Raw genomic sequence first — 16,718 nt, 5'->3', positions numbered from 1 at the left:
ACTCACTGGAAAAGACAAAGTCTCATAATTAAGTGGAAAGCAAGAAAGGACACTTTTATTACTGAAAGTGGGAGTGAGGGGAGTGGGGCCGAGCAGGGGGTGGCCCTGGGAGAGGGTCCCAAGGGGCAGAGGTTGGGGATGTCTCAGTAAACAGAGGTAGATCGTGAATAGAGCCTCCACCCCCAGCGGGGGGCTCCTGGGCTCGGCCAAGCACTGGGCTAAAGCGTGGAAACCGGGCATTGACAAAGTACAGAGGGATGTGGGTGACCCGGCCTGTGGACCAGCACTGCAGAGAGAGGGGAGCAAAGTCAGCCTGGGCCCAGAGAAGGGCTATTTCCGGCAGAGCCACCCAGTAGCCATGGCCCTCAGCTCCTCCCCACTCCTGCAGCCCAGCAGCTGGCCTACTCACCACGCTGAGCAGAGCTCCTTTGTTGAAGGAAGGATGGAAAGTGATGAGCTGGGCCTGGGCTCCTAGCTCCCCCTGGATAATGCCACTAGACAAAGAGAAGGTGAGCAGGCAGCTGGAGGCAGAAGGCAGGTATAGTGGGATGTGGGTTTGGTATGGGAGGGCCAGTGAGGAACCCAGCACTTACCAAGGAAGTAGCTCAAACACAGGGCTGTTTCGAGTGCGAAAAAGGAGGATGACTGGTTTCCCATTCTGGACCCGAGGATTGCCTATAAGAGATGGACGAGGGATAGGAAGGAACTCTGGAGGCCAAATCCCAGGGCAGGGGCACTGCTGCCAGGACATGGATACACTTGATTGATGGGAAGATGGTGCAGCCTCAGCAGAGGCCTTCCTCACCACCTCTTACCTTTCATGAGCACAGCTAGCCGCTCCCCGCTTGGGTCCCAGACCATGGAGTGAGCCTCTCCCCCAAGTCTATGAGTGAGGACAGCAGGTTGCCGGGCTCTGCGTGGTCCCTCCCAGCCTTGTCTCACCGTCCTTTCCTCACCCACCCAGCTTACCTCTCCTCGCCATCTGGCGTCTGTATGGTGGTCTCAGACAGATCTGCCACTATCGTAGCGGACTTGGCGCCTCCAACATACCCCTTTCCCTCACCTGTGGATCAGAGCAGGTGCTCTTAAGTGTAGGAAAAGGGCCCCTCTCCCCCGGTTCCCCGTCTCCTCCCCATCACAGGCATCAATGCCTCTCAAGTCTTCCAAGCTTCTTTACTTCCCTTTTTCCTTCAAGGCAGCATATTCCAGATGGCTCTTTCCTCCCTCTGACTACCCCAGCTATTGTGCATCCGGAAGTGTTGCCCCTGACTCACCACAACGTTCTGGGAATGACAAGGAGTAAATAAGCGGTTCCCCCAACACGGTGAACAGCAGGCGGTTTCCACTGGGGCTCCAGCAGCCAGTCTGGGGTCAGGGAGCAAAGGGCAGGAAAAGGGTAGTCTATGAGAATTCAGGAAGGACGCACAGGAGCAAGAGAAGTAGAGGAGGTGGGGGGCAAGTACAGCCAACCTCCTCCCCAGCTCCTGCACCGCACACTCCCTCCTACCTGGCATCGCCCCGAGAGGGTAGGCCACCGCTCGCAAGTCCACATCTGGGCCTCCCAGACTCTGTGCCAGAGAAGCAGGCCACAGCTTAGAGTTGCAGGCCTCACAGCTCAGACCTCCCTGCCTGTCAGTCCCAGGTTGAGGGGAATGGGAATGGGGACAGAAGGCTGTGCAGCTGGAAGTTCCAGAAGCCTAGGGCCTTTCTCCACATCCTTCCTGCCCACTTCCGCTCTCCCCACACTCACCGAAAGACAGCTGAAGGAGTGGTAGCCAAGACTTTGCTGCCATCTGGGGACCAGAGCAGGTTCGTAACCCCACCTCCCCGAAACCAGGGAAGGGGAACACAGGTCTCTGTTGAGACATCCCATACCTAGGAGAGGGGGGGACAGTGAGACAGGGAGACAGTATCCCCAACACCCCACAGACCCCCTTCCCTGAGGTACAAAGAACCAGAGAGGGGAGGAAGTGGAGAGGGTTGAAACAGGAGGAAACAGCGAGCAGAATTTTACATGTGAGGAGCAGGGTGCTCCTGCACCTTGGATAAATTTAAGACTGAATGGATAACTGTTCCTCGCCTCCCACAGTGTACTTCCCACCACCAGGCAAAGGCAGCTCTTCCCTCAAGTCTGAGGGGTGTGGCTGAAGTGACCCCAAGAGGTATGGGGATCAACTCACCAGGATGGCAGCGTCCACAGGGGAAGCTGAGAGCAGCCGCCCCCCACTAGGGGCCCAAGCCAAGCTGGTAACGGGTGTGTGCCCAGGGTGAGAGAGCACCTGGGCACAGCCAGAAGAGGGTCTGCAGAAGGGAGACGGTGTGGGGTCAGAAGACAAGAAGAAAGCCCTGTGACTCTGCTCCCTTGCCTCCGCCTGCTAACACTGCCCCATCCCTGTGGGCCCTCTGAATGCAGGAGTAAGAATAATGGAAGTTAAAGGAAAACAAGAAGGAAGCAAGGGCAGTCGCTACCAGGAGGCCCAGAAAGGGTGAAAGCGGGTAAACCTGAGAGAGACAAGAACTTCATTACTCCTGTTACTCATTTATTTATTGGCTGTGCTGGATCCTTGTGGCCACGTGGGTTTTTTCTCTAGTTGCATTAGAGGAGCTTCTTGTTGCAATGGCTTCTCTGGTTGCGGAGCATGGGCTTTAGGGCACGGGAGCTCAGTAGTTGTGGTTTCTGGGCTCTAGAGCACAGGCTCAATAGAGCACAGGCTCCCAAGCTTAGTTGCTCTGAAGAATGTGGGAATCTTCCTGGATCAGGTATTGAACCTGTGTCTGCTGCATCGACAGGCACATTCTTTACCACTGAGCCACCAGGGAAGTCCGAAAGAGACAAAACTTGTGACAAGTAAAGTTCTATGGTGCTGGGCTGGGGAGATGCATGCTCTGCTCTGGATGAGAACCCTCTCTCCACAGGCCCATCCTGGCTGGAGGCCAGGATACCCCATGACATCACCTCACAGTTCCAATCTCTTATCTTTCTAGTTATCTGCCACTCCTCAGAATTCAACCTGTGCTCCCAAACCTCTCTGTGTTTCCTTGTCACAGTTAGCTTCCCTCCTCGGTGCTCTGCCTCGTTTGCTGCTCATCAAAGATGGCTCGTGTGGCAACCTCCCCGACTAGGCTGGGAACTAACTGAGGCCACCAGCTGTGTCAGTCAGCTCTGAATCTCCAGAGCGACATACTTGGCCCAAAAAGTGCAGGCTACTATCAATTAATGCCACTCTGTCCTTTTTCCTCCCAACTATACACCCACCTTTAGCTCTAATGAGGTCACCAGTCTACAAGTTACTCTTAATTTTACAATACATCAGTTTACAGAGATCCATCTCATTCTTTTCAGTGGCCTCACTGTATTCCACTGAATAGATGAACTATTATTTATTCAGTCGTGCTTCCACAGACACTTCAGTTGTTGGTGATTTTTTTATTACATATAGTACTGCAAAGTATTCTTTATATCTTTATGTACTCATGTCATTATTTGTATAGAATACAGTATTAAAATGGAATTGTGGGTAAAAGACTTGCACCTTTCAAAAGATAAATATGCCAACAAATTATTTTCTGAAAAGTTTGTGGGGCTTCCCTAGTGGCCCAGTGGTTAAGAATCTGCCTCACAATGCAGGGGACACCAGTTCGATCCCTGGTGCAGGAAGATTCCACAGGCCAGTGCACCGTAACTGCTGAGCCAGAGCTCTAGACCCTGGGAGCCGCAACTACTGAGCCCCTGTGCCACAACCACTGAAGCCTGTGTTCCCTAGAGCCTGTGGTCTCAACAAGAGAAGCCATTGCAATGAGAAGCTCGCACACTGCAACCAGAGAAAGCCCCTGCTCACTGCAACTAGAGAAAGCCCACACGCAGCAACAAAGACCAGGTGCAGCCAAAATAAAATAATTAAAAAAAAAAAAGTTTGTACCACACTATGCCATGTTTCCTACTCTTGCTAATAATGGATGTTATCAAACATTTCAGTTTTAATAATACTGTCATTCTGAATGGGCAAAAAAAAAAATCCTATATATTTTTCTAGTCCTTTTAATTATGTATTTTTATACTTAGTTTTTTCATCAGCTTGGAATTTATTTGTATATAAAATGTGAAGCAAGGCCGAACTTTATCATTTTCTAAATGGATAGCCAATTATGTCAAAACCACTAAAAAAAAAAGAAATCTGAACTTGTCTATTGCAATGCAGGCCAAATTCATCATATATTAAATTTCCATGAATTCCTAGGTCTGTCCCTGAATGTTGTTCTGACACACTGATGCGCTTGTCTGACCTCATGGCAGTATCTTTGTGTTACTGTGACTTCATGAAACATTTCAATGCCTAAAGGCAAGTCTCCTGTCCATGCGCTTCCTTTGCAAACATTCGTGGCCAGCCTTCCACATTTATTCTTTCATAAAAACTCTAAATAGCATTTTTTCCAGTTCACAAAAACAATTCAGTAGAATGCTAATCGGAAATATACTTAACTTGACATCTTTATGATTAAATTTTCCTATCCAGGAATATAGCAGCATGTCCTGCCATTAATTAAGCTTTTGTTTAATATTCTTGTTTTAACATTGACTTCCCTGGTGGCTCAGACGGTAAAGCGTCCGCCGACAATGTGGGAGACCTGGGTTCAATTCCTGGGTCAGGAAGATCTCCTGGAGAAGGAAATGGCAATCCACTCCAGTATTCTTGCCTGGAAGGAGGCCTGGAGGAGCCTGGTAGGATAGTCCATGGGGTCGCAAAGAGTTGGACATGACTGAGTGACTTCACTTTTTTCTTCCTTTAATATTCTTCAACCACTTTCTTCAGATGTCTAACATTAAATAAATTTAACAATTTATTCCTAGTAACCTATAGTAATTATTGGACCTGTTGTAATAGAACATATTTTTCATCACAATTTCTCAGCTGATTCTTACTGGTACAAAGGAAAGCTATGACCTTTTCAGTTTCCTGGATCCAATTATGGTACTACTTAACGTTTCTTACCAGATTAAAGTTTCTTTTAGTTGAATCTCTTGTTTTATCTAGGTGTAAAATCATATCTCCAAAAAAATTAATTTTATCTTCTTTCTCAAGACTTTACCACATTCCTTTTTCTTGTTTTACTGCACTCACAAGAACATCCAAAACTACTGTTGATTAATATGGTGGCAACAATACCTCTGTCTTTATCCTGACATTACTGGAAAAACTTTTACTATTTCCTATTTCACGGTTTAATATGGCAGCCACTGATTTTGAGTATATACTCTTTATGTTTAGGTCATCTCTGTGTATTCCTATTTACTTTATGCATTCAGCAGGATGTCTGCTTATTCAAGGGCATTTATTAATACAAACAGTTTTCTCCCTTAATTTGCCAGTGTAATAAATCATTTTAATATATGTCCTAATGGTAAATAGTTTCTAATTTCTGGAAAATTCCACTAGGTTAAAAAAAAAATTTCTTTTAATATGCTTTTGGATTCTATTTGGTAGTCTTTTATTTAGGATTTTAAAATCAGTATTCAAATAGTTTCTTTCTTATACTACCTATTGTCAGGTTTCAGTTTTAGGGTCACATTAACTTTATAAAAAACAAATCAGGATGGGACAGATAGAGGACATTAATGGGAAAACTGGTGAAATGTAAACAAAGTCTATAGTTTAGTTAATAACAACATTCGAATGTCAGTTTCTTAGTTTTGATCGATGTAACATGGTAATATCAGATATTAACAATGGGGGAAATGGTGTGACGGTATAGCCAAACCCTCTGTACTACCTTTGCAGCTTTTCCAAAAATCTAAAATTACGTCTATATAAAGTTTATTAAAAGGAAGAAACAAATCAGGAGGCTTTCCAAATTTTTCTATGATCTGGATTAGTTCCAATAACATGGAGATTATCTTTTCTCTGACAATTAGGCAATCATCATAAAATCATCTCAGTCTGTCATCTTTTTTAGTGGCACAACTCATCCACTTTGGTAACACGTATTTGGTAGAAAATCAAACATTTCCTTAGATTTTCAAATGTGCTGGTCTAAATGTATAAAATATTCTCTAATAATTCTATTTTCTTCCATATCCGTGGTTCTCTCTCTTTTCCCATTCTGAAAATAGTATACTTTGATTTTCTCTTTTGCCTTAATAAAGCGAGCCAAAATCTTTATTCAAAATTTAAAGAACCAGTTTCTGGTTTTATATTTAGTTCTTGTGGGGATTCTTTTTCCATTTTCACTGGTTTCAGCTCAAATCCATATTAATTCCATATCTACATTAATTGCCTTTCTCCCTCCTGTTAAACTTGCATCTGGCAGTCCTCCCAAAGAGACTTTCTTTCCACTTCACGATCCACAGGTGCACACTCCCCACAATCCCAGAAGCCCCTAGTTCTGTCCCTTTCTCTAGATTACCGCTTCGCAGAACCTCCACCTTGGCCTTAGGTCTGCTTCTGTAGCCATGGGAAGTGCTGTGAGGATAAAGAACTTTTCCTCCCAGACCTCACCAACCCATGGCCTCGAGTCAAGGTAAGAGACTGCTGGAACTCACCGGGTAGACAAGGACGTGGGATCCAGAGTCCAGATGAGAATGCAGCTCTGGCAGGCCACAGCCAAGACAGAGGCACTGAGGGGCTTCCAGGCCAGGGCTGCCACATTGCGCTGCAGCCGGTGCTTCAGGGAGGGGACGATAGTGCTGGGGTGAAATGGGAGGGGACAGAGTCAAAGCAGGGACACTAAGGGGAGGGGACCTGAGTATAATTGAGGACAGACACCCAGAGAAGAAAGCAGACCATCCAGTGCCTGGGGGTAGGGTGGGACAGAGGACAGGATAAAGGCTGGGTTTGGAAAGAGGATGCATCCAGCTGTGGGGCCTCCCTGACCCCAGTTCTGAAAAGAGCCATCGGACTGGGCTCAGGAACTGCAGGACTCCCGGGGCACCAGAGCTGGAGAAGGAAGTGGGGACTGAGAGATGGAGACTTACAAGAGTCAGAGCCCACCCAGTGCGCCACATACCTGTTGGCATTATACACCCGGACTGAGTCATCCAGCAGAGCCACAGCAAACTTGTTGGTGTGGGGGTGCCATGCAAAGACCCGCAAGCAGCAGCTGGACCTGGGGCAGGAGTGAGAGTCAAGAGTCCGAACTGCACCTCGCCACACCTGGGCCCAGAGCTCAGGCTGCCTTCCACATGAGACCGTTTACCATTTTTTGCTGTTTCTTTCTTTATTGGGAGGTAGAAGGAGCAAGAACATGGGGAACAGTCAGGGAAGGGGTGGGAGGAGTCTCTGCCTTGTTTTTCCATCTCCCCAGAAGTTTCAAGATTCAGGACTTCCTTCTAACAAAAGCCCCAGAGCTGGTACACTCACCAGTTTGTGACTTGAGCAAATTCAGCAATCAGATCTTCGCTCCTAAGCTGTAATGACAAAGCAGACAGAGGATGCACTGGGACAAAGGGAGCTTATCCCCTCAAAGCTCCCACGGGGAGCTGGACCATTCCCACCCTCTGCCGTCTTCCCATCACAGCCTGACCCTAAGGCACAGAAAATGGTAGGAGCAGAGAGTAGCAGCAGGGAGGGCCAGTGGCAGAAGCCAAACTTACAGACAGATGGGGAAACAGGGACCCGTGGAGGGAGGAGGCCCATCGACAGAGTGCCAGGGCCCAGCTGGATGCCGTCTTCACCCACTCAAACACTGTGGGGTTGAGGAAGCAGCCGTGATTAAACCGTTCACAGGGCTCTCACTGGGCACCTTCCTAGGTAAGGACTGAGCAAGGGCAAGCACTCTCCAGGCCCTTCCACCCAACAAGTGATCTGGACACCCAATCTGCGGCATGAGGGGTAGGTAGAGGTGAGAGAAGATAGCACCAGGGGAGACAACTGGGCCAGGAATACAGGGATAAAGGGAAAGGCGCTGGGCCAACAGGTATTGGGATGAATTACGGAGAATATGGAGGGGAGATGGCAACCACAGAACCAGAGAAGGCTGCAGGTAAACACACTTACCCTCTTCCTCTGAATTTGCAATTTCATTCAGCACCCCGAAAAGGCCTACATCACGCCTGAAGAGGAGAGGGAACTGAGTTAGATAGCTTTGATCCCTTCAGTCTCCCCTCTAAGTTCCTCCATTCATTCATTCATTCAATAAACATGTACTCAGAATAAGATCAGGGACTTCCCTGGTGGCTCAGTGGCTAAGACTCCACACTCCCAATGCAGAGGACCCAGGTTCCATCCCTGGTCAGGGAACTAGATCCCACATGTTGCAGCTATAAGATCCTGCATGCTGCAATGAAGACCTGGTGCAGCCAAGTGAGTAATATATAAATAAATATTTAAAAAATAGGTAAGAGCATTTCCATTTAATGAGTGGCAACTATACGTCAAACACTTTATACCGTCCTTTCATTCTACCCATTTCCTCAATGAGACAACTAAGGCTCAGAGGTCTGTCAGGGCTTTGTGTGAAGATCAAGGAGTCAGGACTTGCCCGAAGACAATGAATGGAAAGCCACTGAAGGGAGTTTCAGTTAAGGAATAAACTGATCACCCAGGCATTTTAGAAAGATCAATCTGGCTGCAGATTAGAGGGAGACAAGAATGGAGAGAAAGAAACAGGTTAAGAAGCTACTTCAGGAATCTAGAGAAAGGCCAAAGTGGCCTGAACCACTGGGGGTTGAGAAAAGAGGGCAAGTCTGAGAGCTTGAGGAAGTAGAACGGACAGGACAGGAGGATTAATTCAACATTAGTAAAGTAAAGGATAATATCAAGGGAAACACCTAGATGATAATTATAGCATCCAACACTGATTACACTGTGCCAGGGCTGGGCTGCAGCTTCAACGCAAAATCTAACTTAGCTATTATCACAACCCTACACAACAGGGATTGTTATCATCTGCATTTTTAGATGAGAGAACAGGGAGTGTGAAAGGTTGATTATCAAAGGTGAACTAGGTAGGAAAAAGCAGACTCAGGATTCAGTCTGTCTGTCTGTCCCAAAGCCTACATTCAAACCACTTATATGACTAGGAAGGGCATTCCTTGAGACGAAAAACACAAGGAAGACGCTGGCATAGAGAAGAAAACAAAGAGACTGATTCTAAACATGCTGAGTGTGTGGAGCCTGTAGAGTATCTGACTGAGGGTGCTGAACAGACACGTGAACACCAAGGTGCGGTGCAAGTCCAGCTCAGGACGTCAGCATCTGAAAGACAGCAGAGGGCCTCCCTGCTGTCAAAGCGAGAACAACGCCGCGTCATGGGTGTGACTGGTGGTGGAAGTAAAGTCCGATGCTGTAAAGAACAATATTGCATAGGAACCTGGATGGTCGGTGAATCAGGGTAAATTGGAAGTGGTCAAACAGGAGATGGCAAAAGTGAACATTGACATTTTAGGAATCAGTGAACTAAACTGGACTGGAACGGGCAAATTTAATTCAGATGACCATTATATCTGCTACTGTGGGCAAGAATCCCTTAGAAAAAATGTAGTAGCCTCATAGTCAACAAAAGAGTCCGAAATGCAGTACTTGGATGCAATCTCAAAAACGACAGAATGCTCTCTGTTTGTTTCCAAGGCAAACCATTCAGTATCACAGTAATCCAAGTCTATGCCCCAACCAGTAACACTGAAGAAGCTGAAGTGGAACGGTTCTATGAAGACCTACAAGACCTTTTAGAACTAGCACCCAAAAAAGATGTCCTTTTCATTATAGGGGACTGGAATGCAAAAGTAGGAAGTCAAATGATACCTGGAGTAACAGGCAAATTTGGTCTTGGAGTACGGAATGAAGCAGGGCAAAGACTAATAGAGTTTTGCCAAGAGAACACACTGGTCATAGCAAACACCCTCTTCCAACAACACAAGAGAAGACTCTACACATGTACATCACAAGATGGTCAACACCGAAATCAGACTGATTATATTCTTTGCTACGAAAGATGGAGAAGCTCTATACAGTCAGCAAAAACAAGACAGGGAGCTGACTGTGGCTCAGATGGTGAACCCCTTATTGCCAAATTCAGACTTAAATTGAAGAAAGTAGGGAAAACCACTAGACCATTCAGGAATGACCTAAATCAAATCCCTTACGATTATACAGTGGAAGTGAGAAACAAATTCAAGGCATTAGATCTTATAGACAGAGTGCCTGAAGAACTGTGGATGGAGGCTTGTGACACTGTACAGGAGGCAGTGGTCAAGACCATCCCCCAAAAATAGAAATGCAAAAAGGCAAAATGGTTGTCTGAGGAGGCCTTACAAATAGCTGAGAAAAGAAGAGAAGCTAAAGGCAAAGGAGAAAAGGAAAGATATACCATCTGAATGCAGAGTTCCAAAGAACAGCAAGGATAGATAAGAAAGCCTTCCTCAGTGATCAAGGCAAAGAAATAGAGGAAAACATAGAATGGGAAAGACTAGAGATCTCTTCTTCAAGAAAATTAGAGATACCAAGGGAACATTTCATGCAAAGATGGGCTCAATAAAGGACAGAAACGGTATGGACCTAACAGAAGCAGAAGATATTAAGAAGAGATGGCAAGAATACACAGAAGAACTGTACAAAAAAGATCTTCATGACCCAAATAACCACGATGGTGTAATTACTCACCAAAGCCAGACATCCTAGAATGTGAACTCAAGTGAGCCTTAGGAAGCATCACTACAAATAAAGCTAGTGGAGGTGACAAAATTCCAGCTAAGCTATTTCAAATTCTAAAAGATGATGCTGTGAAAGTGCTGCACTCAAAATGTCAGCAAATTTGGAAAACTCAGCAGTGGCCACAGGACTGGAAAAGGTCAGTTTTCATTCCAATCCCAAAGAAAGGCAATGCCAAAGAATGCTCAAACTACCACACAATCGCATTCATCTCACACGCTAGCAAAGTGATACTCAAACTTCTCCAAGTCAGGCTTCAACAGTATGTCAACCATGAACTTCCAGATGTTCAAGCTGGATTTAGAAAAGGCAGAGAAAACCAGAGATCAAATTGCCAACATCCATTGGATCATAGAAAAAGCAAGAGTTCCAGAAAAACATCTACTTCTGCTTTAATGATTATGCCAAAGCCTTTGATTGTGTGGATCATTACAAACTGTGGAAAATTCTTCAAGAGATGGGAATGCCAGACCACCTTACCTGCCTCCTGAGAAATCTGTATGCAGGACAAGAAGCAGCAGTTAGAACCGGATATGGAACAACAGACTAGTTCCAAATTGGGAAAGGAGTATGATAAGGGTGTATATTGTCACCCTGTTTATTTAACTTATATGAAGAATACATCACGCGAAATGCAGGACTGGATGAAGCACAAGCTGGAATCAAGATTGCCGGGAAAAATATCAATAACCTCAGATATGCAGATGACACCACCCTTATGGCAGAAAGCGAAGAACTAAAGAGCCTCTTGATGAAAGTGAAACAGGAGAGTGAAAAAGCTGGCTTAAAACTCAACATTTAAAAAACTAAGATCAGGGCATCCAGTCCCATCACCCCATGGCAAATAGATGGGGAAACAATGGAAACAGTAACAGACTTTATTTTTTTGGGCTCCAAAAATCACTGCAGGTGGTGACTGAAGCTATGAAATTAAAAGACGCTTGCTCCTTGGAAGAAAAGCTATGACAAACTTACAAAGCATATTGAAAAGCACAGACATTACTTCCCTCGTGGTCTAGTGTTAAGAATCCACCTGCCAATGCGGGGGCACAGGTCTGACCCCTGCACTGGGAAGACCCCACATGCCGCAGAGCAACTAAGCCCATGCACCACAACTACTGAAGTCTGAATGCCTGGCCCAGTGCTCTGCAAAAAGAGAAACCACTGCAGTGAGAAGCCCTAGCACCCCACAACAAAGAGTAACCCTGCCTGCCACAACTAGAGGTAGCTCCCGCACAGCAGCTGAAGACTCAGCGCAGCCAAAAATAAAATATATAAACAGAACTTAAAAAAAAAAATAGCTATGCATATAAAAGACAGCAGGAAGCAACTTCCCTGGTGATCCAGCGGCTAAGACCCCATACTCCCAATGCAGGGGGCCGGAGTTCAGTCCCTGGTCAGGAAACTAGATCCTGCAGCACAACTAAGGATCTCGAATGCCACAACGAAGATGTAAGATCCTGCACAACTAGAACCCAGAGCAGCCAAATAATTATTAAAAAAAAAAAAGACAGCAGAAGAGAAGCAGCAGCTCGATGGAGGCAGAAATAGAGAAAGAATCCAAGACTGAATGGGTTTTCAGACCAGAACCTGAAGTTTAGCTTCACTCAAGGAGACATGCAAATGAAACGGTTATGCAAAATCAAATATCAAAGTTTGAAAAGACAAGTGTCAGAAAACAGGCACTCTCATACACTTTTTTGGCTTTGTTTCTTTCTTTTTTTTGGCTTTGTTTCTTTTTTAGGTTTTTATTGGAGCACAGTTATCTCACTGCTGGTGGGTCTATAAATGTGTACAACTTAGAGGCCTGTATGGCAACAGCTCATGAAACTACAGATGAACATGCCCTTTGAACCCCTACATACAATGATGAGCATAATACTAATCATGACTAACTCTTGAATTAACATGGATTTTACTCATTTAAGGGCCTAGATCTGATACAGTGCCTGATGAACTATGGAATGAGGTTCATGACATTGTACAGGAGACAGGGATCAAGACCATCCCCATGGAAAAGAAATGCAAAAAAGCAAAATGGCTGTCTGGGGAGGCCTTACAAATAGCTGTGAAAAGAAGAGAAGCGAAAAGCAAAGGAGAAAAGGAAAGATATAAGCATCTGAATGCAGAGTTCCAAAGAATAGCAAGAAGAGATAAGAAAGCCTTTTTCAGCGATCAATGCAAAGAAATAGAGGAAAACAACAGAATGGGAAAGACTAGAGATCTCTTCAAGAAAATCAGAGATACCAAAGGAACATATGCAAAGATGGGCTCAATAAAGGACAGAAATGGTATGGACCTAACAGAAGCAGAAGATATTAAGAAGAGATGGCAAGAATACTCAGAAAAACTGTACAAAAAAGATCTTCATGACCCAGATAATCACGATGATGTGATCACTGACCTAGAGCCAGATCCTGGAATGTGAAGTCAAGTGGGCCTTAGAAAGCATCACTATGAACAAAGCTAGTGGAGGTGATGGAATTCCAGTTAAGCTATTCCAAATCCTGAAAGATGATGCTGTGAAAGTGTTGCACTCAATATGCCAGCAAATTTGGAAAACTCCGCAATGGCCACAGGACTGGAAAAGGTCAGTTTTCATTCCAATCCCAAAGAAAGGCAATGCCAAAGAATGCTCAGACTACCGCACAATTGCACTCATCTCACACGCTAGTAAAGTAATGCTCAAAATTCTCCAAGCCAGGCTTCAGCAATACATGAACCGTGAACTTCCTGATGTTCAAGCTGGTTTTACAAAAGGCAGAGGAACCAGAGATCAAATTGCCAACATCTGCTGGATCATGGAAAAAGCAAGAGAGTTCCAGAAAAAACATCTATTTCTGCTTTATTGACTATGCCAAAGCCTTTGACTGTGTGGATCACAATAAACTGTGGAAAATTCTTCAAGAGATGGGAATACCAGACCACCTGACCTGCCTCTTGAGAAATTTGTATGCAGGTCAAGAAGCAACAGTTAGAACTGGACATGGAACAATAGACTGGTTCCACATAGGAAAAGGAATATGTCAAGGCTGTATATTGTCACCCTGTTTATTTAACTTATATGCAGAGTACATCATGAGAAACGCTGGACTGGAAAAAACACAAGCTGGAATCAAGATTTCCGGGAGAAATATCAATAACCTCAGATATGCAGATGACACCACCCTTATGGCAGAAAGTGAAGAGGAACTCAAAAGCCTCTTGATGAAAGTGAAAGTGGAGAGTGAAAAAGTTGGCTTAAAGCTCAACATTCAGAAAATGAAGATCATGGCATCCGGTCCCATCACTTCATGGGAAATAGATGGGGAAACAGTGGAAACAGTGTCAGATTTTATTTTTCTGGGCTCCAAAATCACTACAGATGGTGACTGCAGCCATGAAATTAAAAGATGCTTACTCCTTGGAAGGAAAGTTATGACCAACCTAGATAGCATATTCAAAAGCAGAGACATTCCTTTGCTAACAAAGGTTCGTCTAGTCAAGGCTATGGTTTTTCCAGTGGTCATGTATGGATGTGAGAGTTGGACTGTGAAGAAAGCTGAGTGCCAACCAATTGATGCTTTTGAACTGTGGTGTTGGAGAAGACTCTTGAGAGTCCCTTGGACTGCAAGGAGATCCAACCAGTCCATTCTGAAGGAGATCAGTCCTGGGATTTCTTTGGAAGGAATGATGCTAAAGCTGAAACTCCAGTACTTTGGCCACCTCACGCAAAGAGTTGACTCATTGGAAAAGACTCTGATGCTGGGAGGGATTGGGGGCAGGAGGAGAAGGGGACGACAGAGGATGAGATGGCTGGATGGCATCGCTGACTTGATGGACGTGAGTCTGGGTGAAGTCCGGGAGTTGGTGATGGACAGGGAGGCATGGTGTGCTGCGATTCATGGGGTCGAAAAGAGTCGGACACGACTGAGTGACTGAACTGAACTTACTCATTTAATCATCACTGCTGCTAAGTTGCTTCATTTGTGTCCAACTCTATGCGACCGCATAGACAGCAGCCCACCAGGCTCCCCCGTCCCTGGGATTCTCCAGGCAAGAACACCGGAGTGGGTTGCCATTTCCTTCTCCAATGCATGAAAGTGAAAAGTGAAAGTGAAGTCGCTCAGTCGTGTCCGACTCTAAGCGACCCCATGGACTGCAGCCCACCAGGCTCCTCTATCCATGGGATTTTCCAGGCAAGAGTACTGGAGTGGGGTGCCATTGCCTTCTCTGATTTAATCATCACTAGAACCCTGTACATAATTAAACCAGAAAGGAAACCAAGTCATTGGAGATGAAACTGAACTACCATTGCACAGCCTTGAGTTCCACAGAAAGGACTGATAATTTGATGTGTTGAATGACAGACAGCTCTGAGCTAGAGAGCGCCAGGAAGCCCAGGGTAGAGAGATGGTGACCCCACTGCATCCAGGATCTGTAGACCAATGGCCCAGGAGACCCTTTGCCACGTCTCACCAAATGTTGATGCATCTCTTCCACACTTGCTCCCGGTGGTGAATGAAGGCAGTTCTTGTGCCATGGTCCAGCCTTCCAGGGGTCTTCAAGGGATCCTTAGTCAGGTTTAGGACAGGAAGATTAATCCACTATAGCCAGAAATGAGAGGTATGACAGTGAGTGAGTTCTTTCCAGATCCCTACTGAACCCCCGTTTCCCATTTCCACAAAAGAAACACTTGTGGAACTGGGGAAACAAATCTTATCTCCCTTATCGGTAAAACCAGAATAATATTTCATAGGAATGCTGTGATTATTAAATCACATTTTTAAAACATTTGTGGAGAACACCTGACTCAGAGCCTCTTTCTTCCACACAAACGTTCAATAAACGTCCATTTCTCTTCCTTTTCCTTGCCAGGAAAACCTCGGGGGAACAAACTCCCCAGGTTGGGCCTTCCCAGTTGTTCCAGATACTGTCTCCAACTTATCAGAAGTCCTCCTGCATAGTCACATCCCCTAGATTCGCCCCCACTCTCTCCATCCCCGCTAGGCCCGCCCCACAGCTCCTCAGCATCACTCATCCTCCAATCCCAGCTCTAAAACACATTCCATCTCTTCTATTCTTCTCCACCTGGGAGACACTGTTTCCAATCCTCCAGTCTGGGGACCGCGACGCGCCCCACCCCCGCCCCCGACCCCCGCCACGCTGCCTCTGCTTCCACATACCCTCCAACACCGCCCCCCATGCCTAAAGGTCCCTCCCTCCTCGCCCTGACCACCTGGCCCCGGAAGTCGGGAGGCGGACTCTCACAGCTACTGCCTGTCACCAGTTCGTTATTGTGCTCGTATAAGGTGATTTGTCCTCTAGGCGGCGGAGGAGGGAACAACCCCAGGGAGCACATCTTGCCGGTCCCGAGGACGTCCCGGAATCAGCAGACTCCCAGAGCCCCGCTCCTCTGACTCTTAGTTCCCGGGCTAGATTCGGATGCCTACGGGTTGCCGCATGGGACAAACGGCAATACAAAGCTCAAAGAAAGTAAACGGAAGAGCAACGCAGAAGAAGGACGCATGCGCAGTTCTGGGATCGACTTCCGGCGTCCTGGCGCGCCGCCTAGCGGCGGGAGAAAGAGCGGCGCCGACACGTCCGCAGCGCTGACCCCTAGTTAAGAGTCACAGCGGGTTTTTTTGTTTTGTTTTGTTTCCTGTGAGACTGCTGTTTTCCCAGTTCCGAATTCCCCAGCATAGTCTCCCACTCACTCTCAGCACTCGAAAAGCTCAAAATAAGCCACGTTCAGGGAAGTACCTAATTAAACCCTTCCAGAACTGTGAATCGCCCAGAGGAAAATACCGACTCTTATCACGAGCAGCTGGCTGGAAAGTTGAGGGACGCTCACCCGGAGGAGGAAAGTCAGGCGGGAGACCTTGGGAGGGAGAGTACTGCGCCCGCCAGAACCTAAAGGCCACAGGGTTAGGCTTCCTGGAAGGAAAAGTGGGAACAGTTGGGAAACTGATATTTCCTGAGCATTTATTATGATAAGTGCTTGACTAATCTTTACAACTCCATGAGATGGGTACTGTTATACTACCAAAAGGAAAGTGAGGCACGAGGGAGATCGGACCTTAAAAATACCAAAAC

General features: G+C 46.2%; 1 protein-coding gene across 1 annotated transcript; it reads right to left on the bottom strand.

The window, feature by feature from the left end:
- Positions 1–28: 28 nt before the first annotated feature.
- On the bottom strand, positions 29–16,133 carry AAAS (aladin WD repeat nucleoporin). Its single transcript, XM_061415932.1, has 16 exons — positions 15,862–16,133; positions 15,102–15,229; positions 7,992–8,047; positions 7,589–7,680; positions 7,356–7,402; positions 7,003–7,101; positions 6,539–6,682; positions 2,181–2,301; positions 1,751–1,875; positions 1,508–1,568; positions 1,275–1,365; positions 970–1,063; positions 816–883; positions 594–675; positions 410–494; positions 29–286 (listed from the first exon to the last, which is right to left on the bottom strand). The coding sequence occupies exons 1-16, from the start codon at positions 15,982–15,984 to the stop codon at positions 59–61; spliced, it is 1,644 nt and encodes a 547-aa protein (XP_061271916.1). The 5' UTR covers positions 15,985–16,133; the 3' UTR covers positions 29–58.
- Positions 16,134–16,718: the final 585 nt, after the last annotated feature.

This window comes from Bos javanicus, chromosome 5 (assembly GCF_032452875.1).
Source record: "Bos javanicus breed banteng chromosome 5, ARS-OSU_banteng_1.0, whole genome shotgun sequence".
Classification (NCBI taxonomy): Eukaryota; Metazoa; Chordata; class Mammalia; order Artiodactyla; family Bovidae; genus Bos; species Bos javanicus.
The sequence above is the reverse complement of the archived record's forward strand: the minus strand, read 5'-3'. Positions and strand labels throughout refer to the sequence as shown.

Bases quoted from the DNA above. Each gene is read 5' to 3' on its own strand.
- AAAS (XM_061415932.1), bottom strand. From the start codon at position 15,984: ATGTGCTCCCTGGGGTTGTTCCCTCCTCCGCCGCCTAGAGGACAAATC. The intron at 1,064-1,274 runs GTGAGTCAGGGG...TCTGATCCACAG, and splicing joins GTCATTCCCAGAACGTTGTG to GTGAGGGAAAGGGGTATGTT. The intron at 287-409 runs GTGAGTAGGCCA...CTCTCTCTGCAG, and splicing joins AAGGAGCTCTGCTCAGCGTG to TGCTGGTCCACAGGCCGGGT.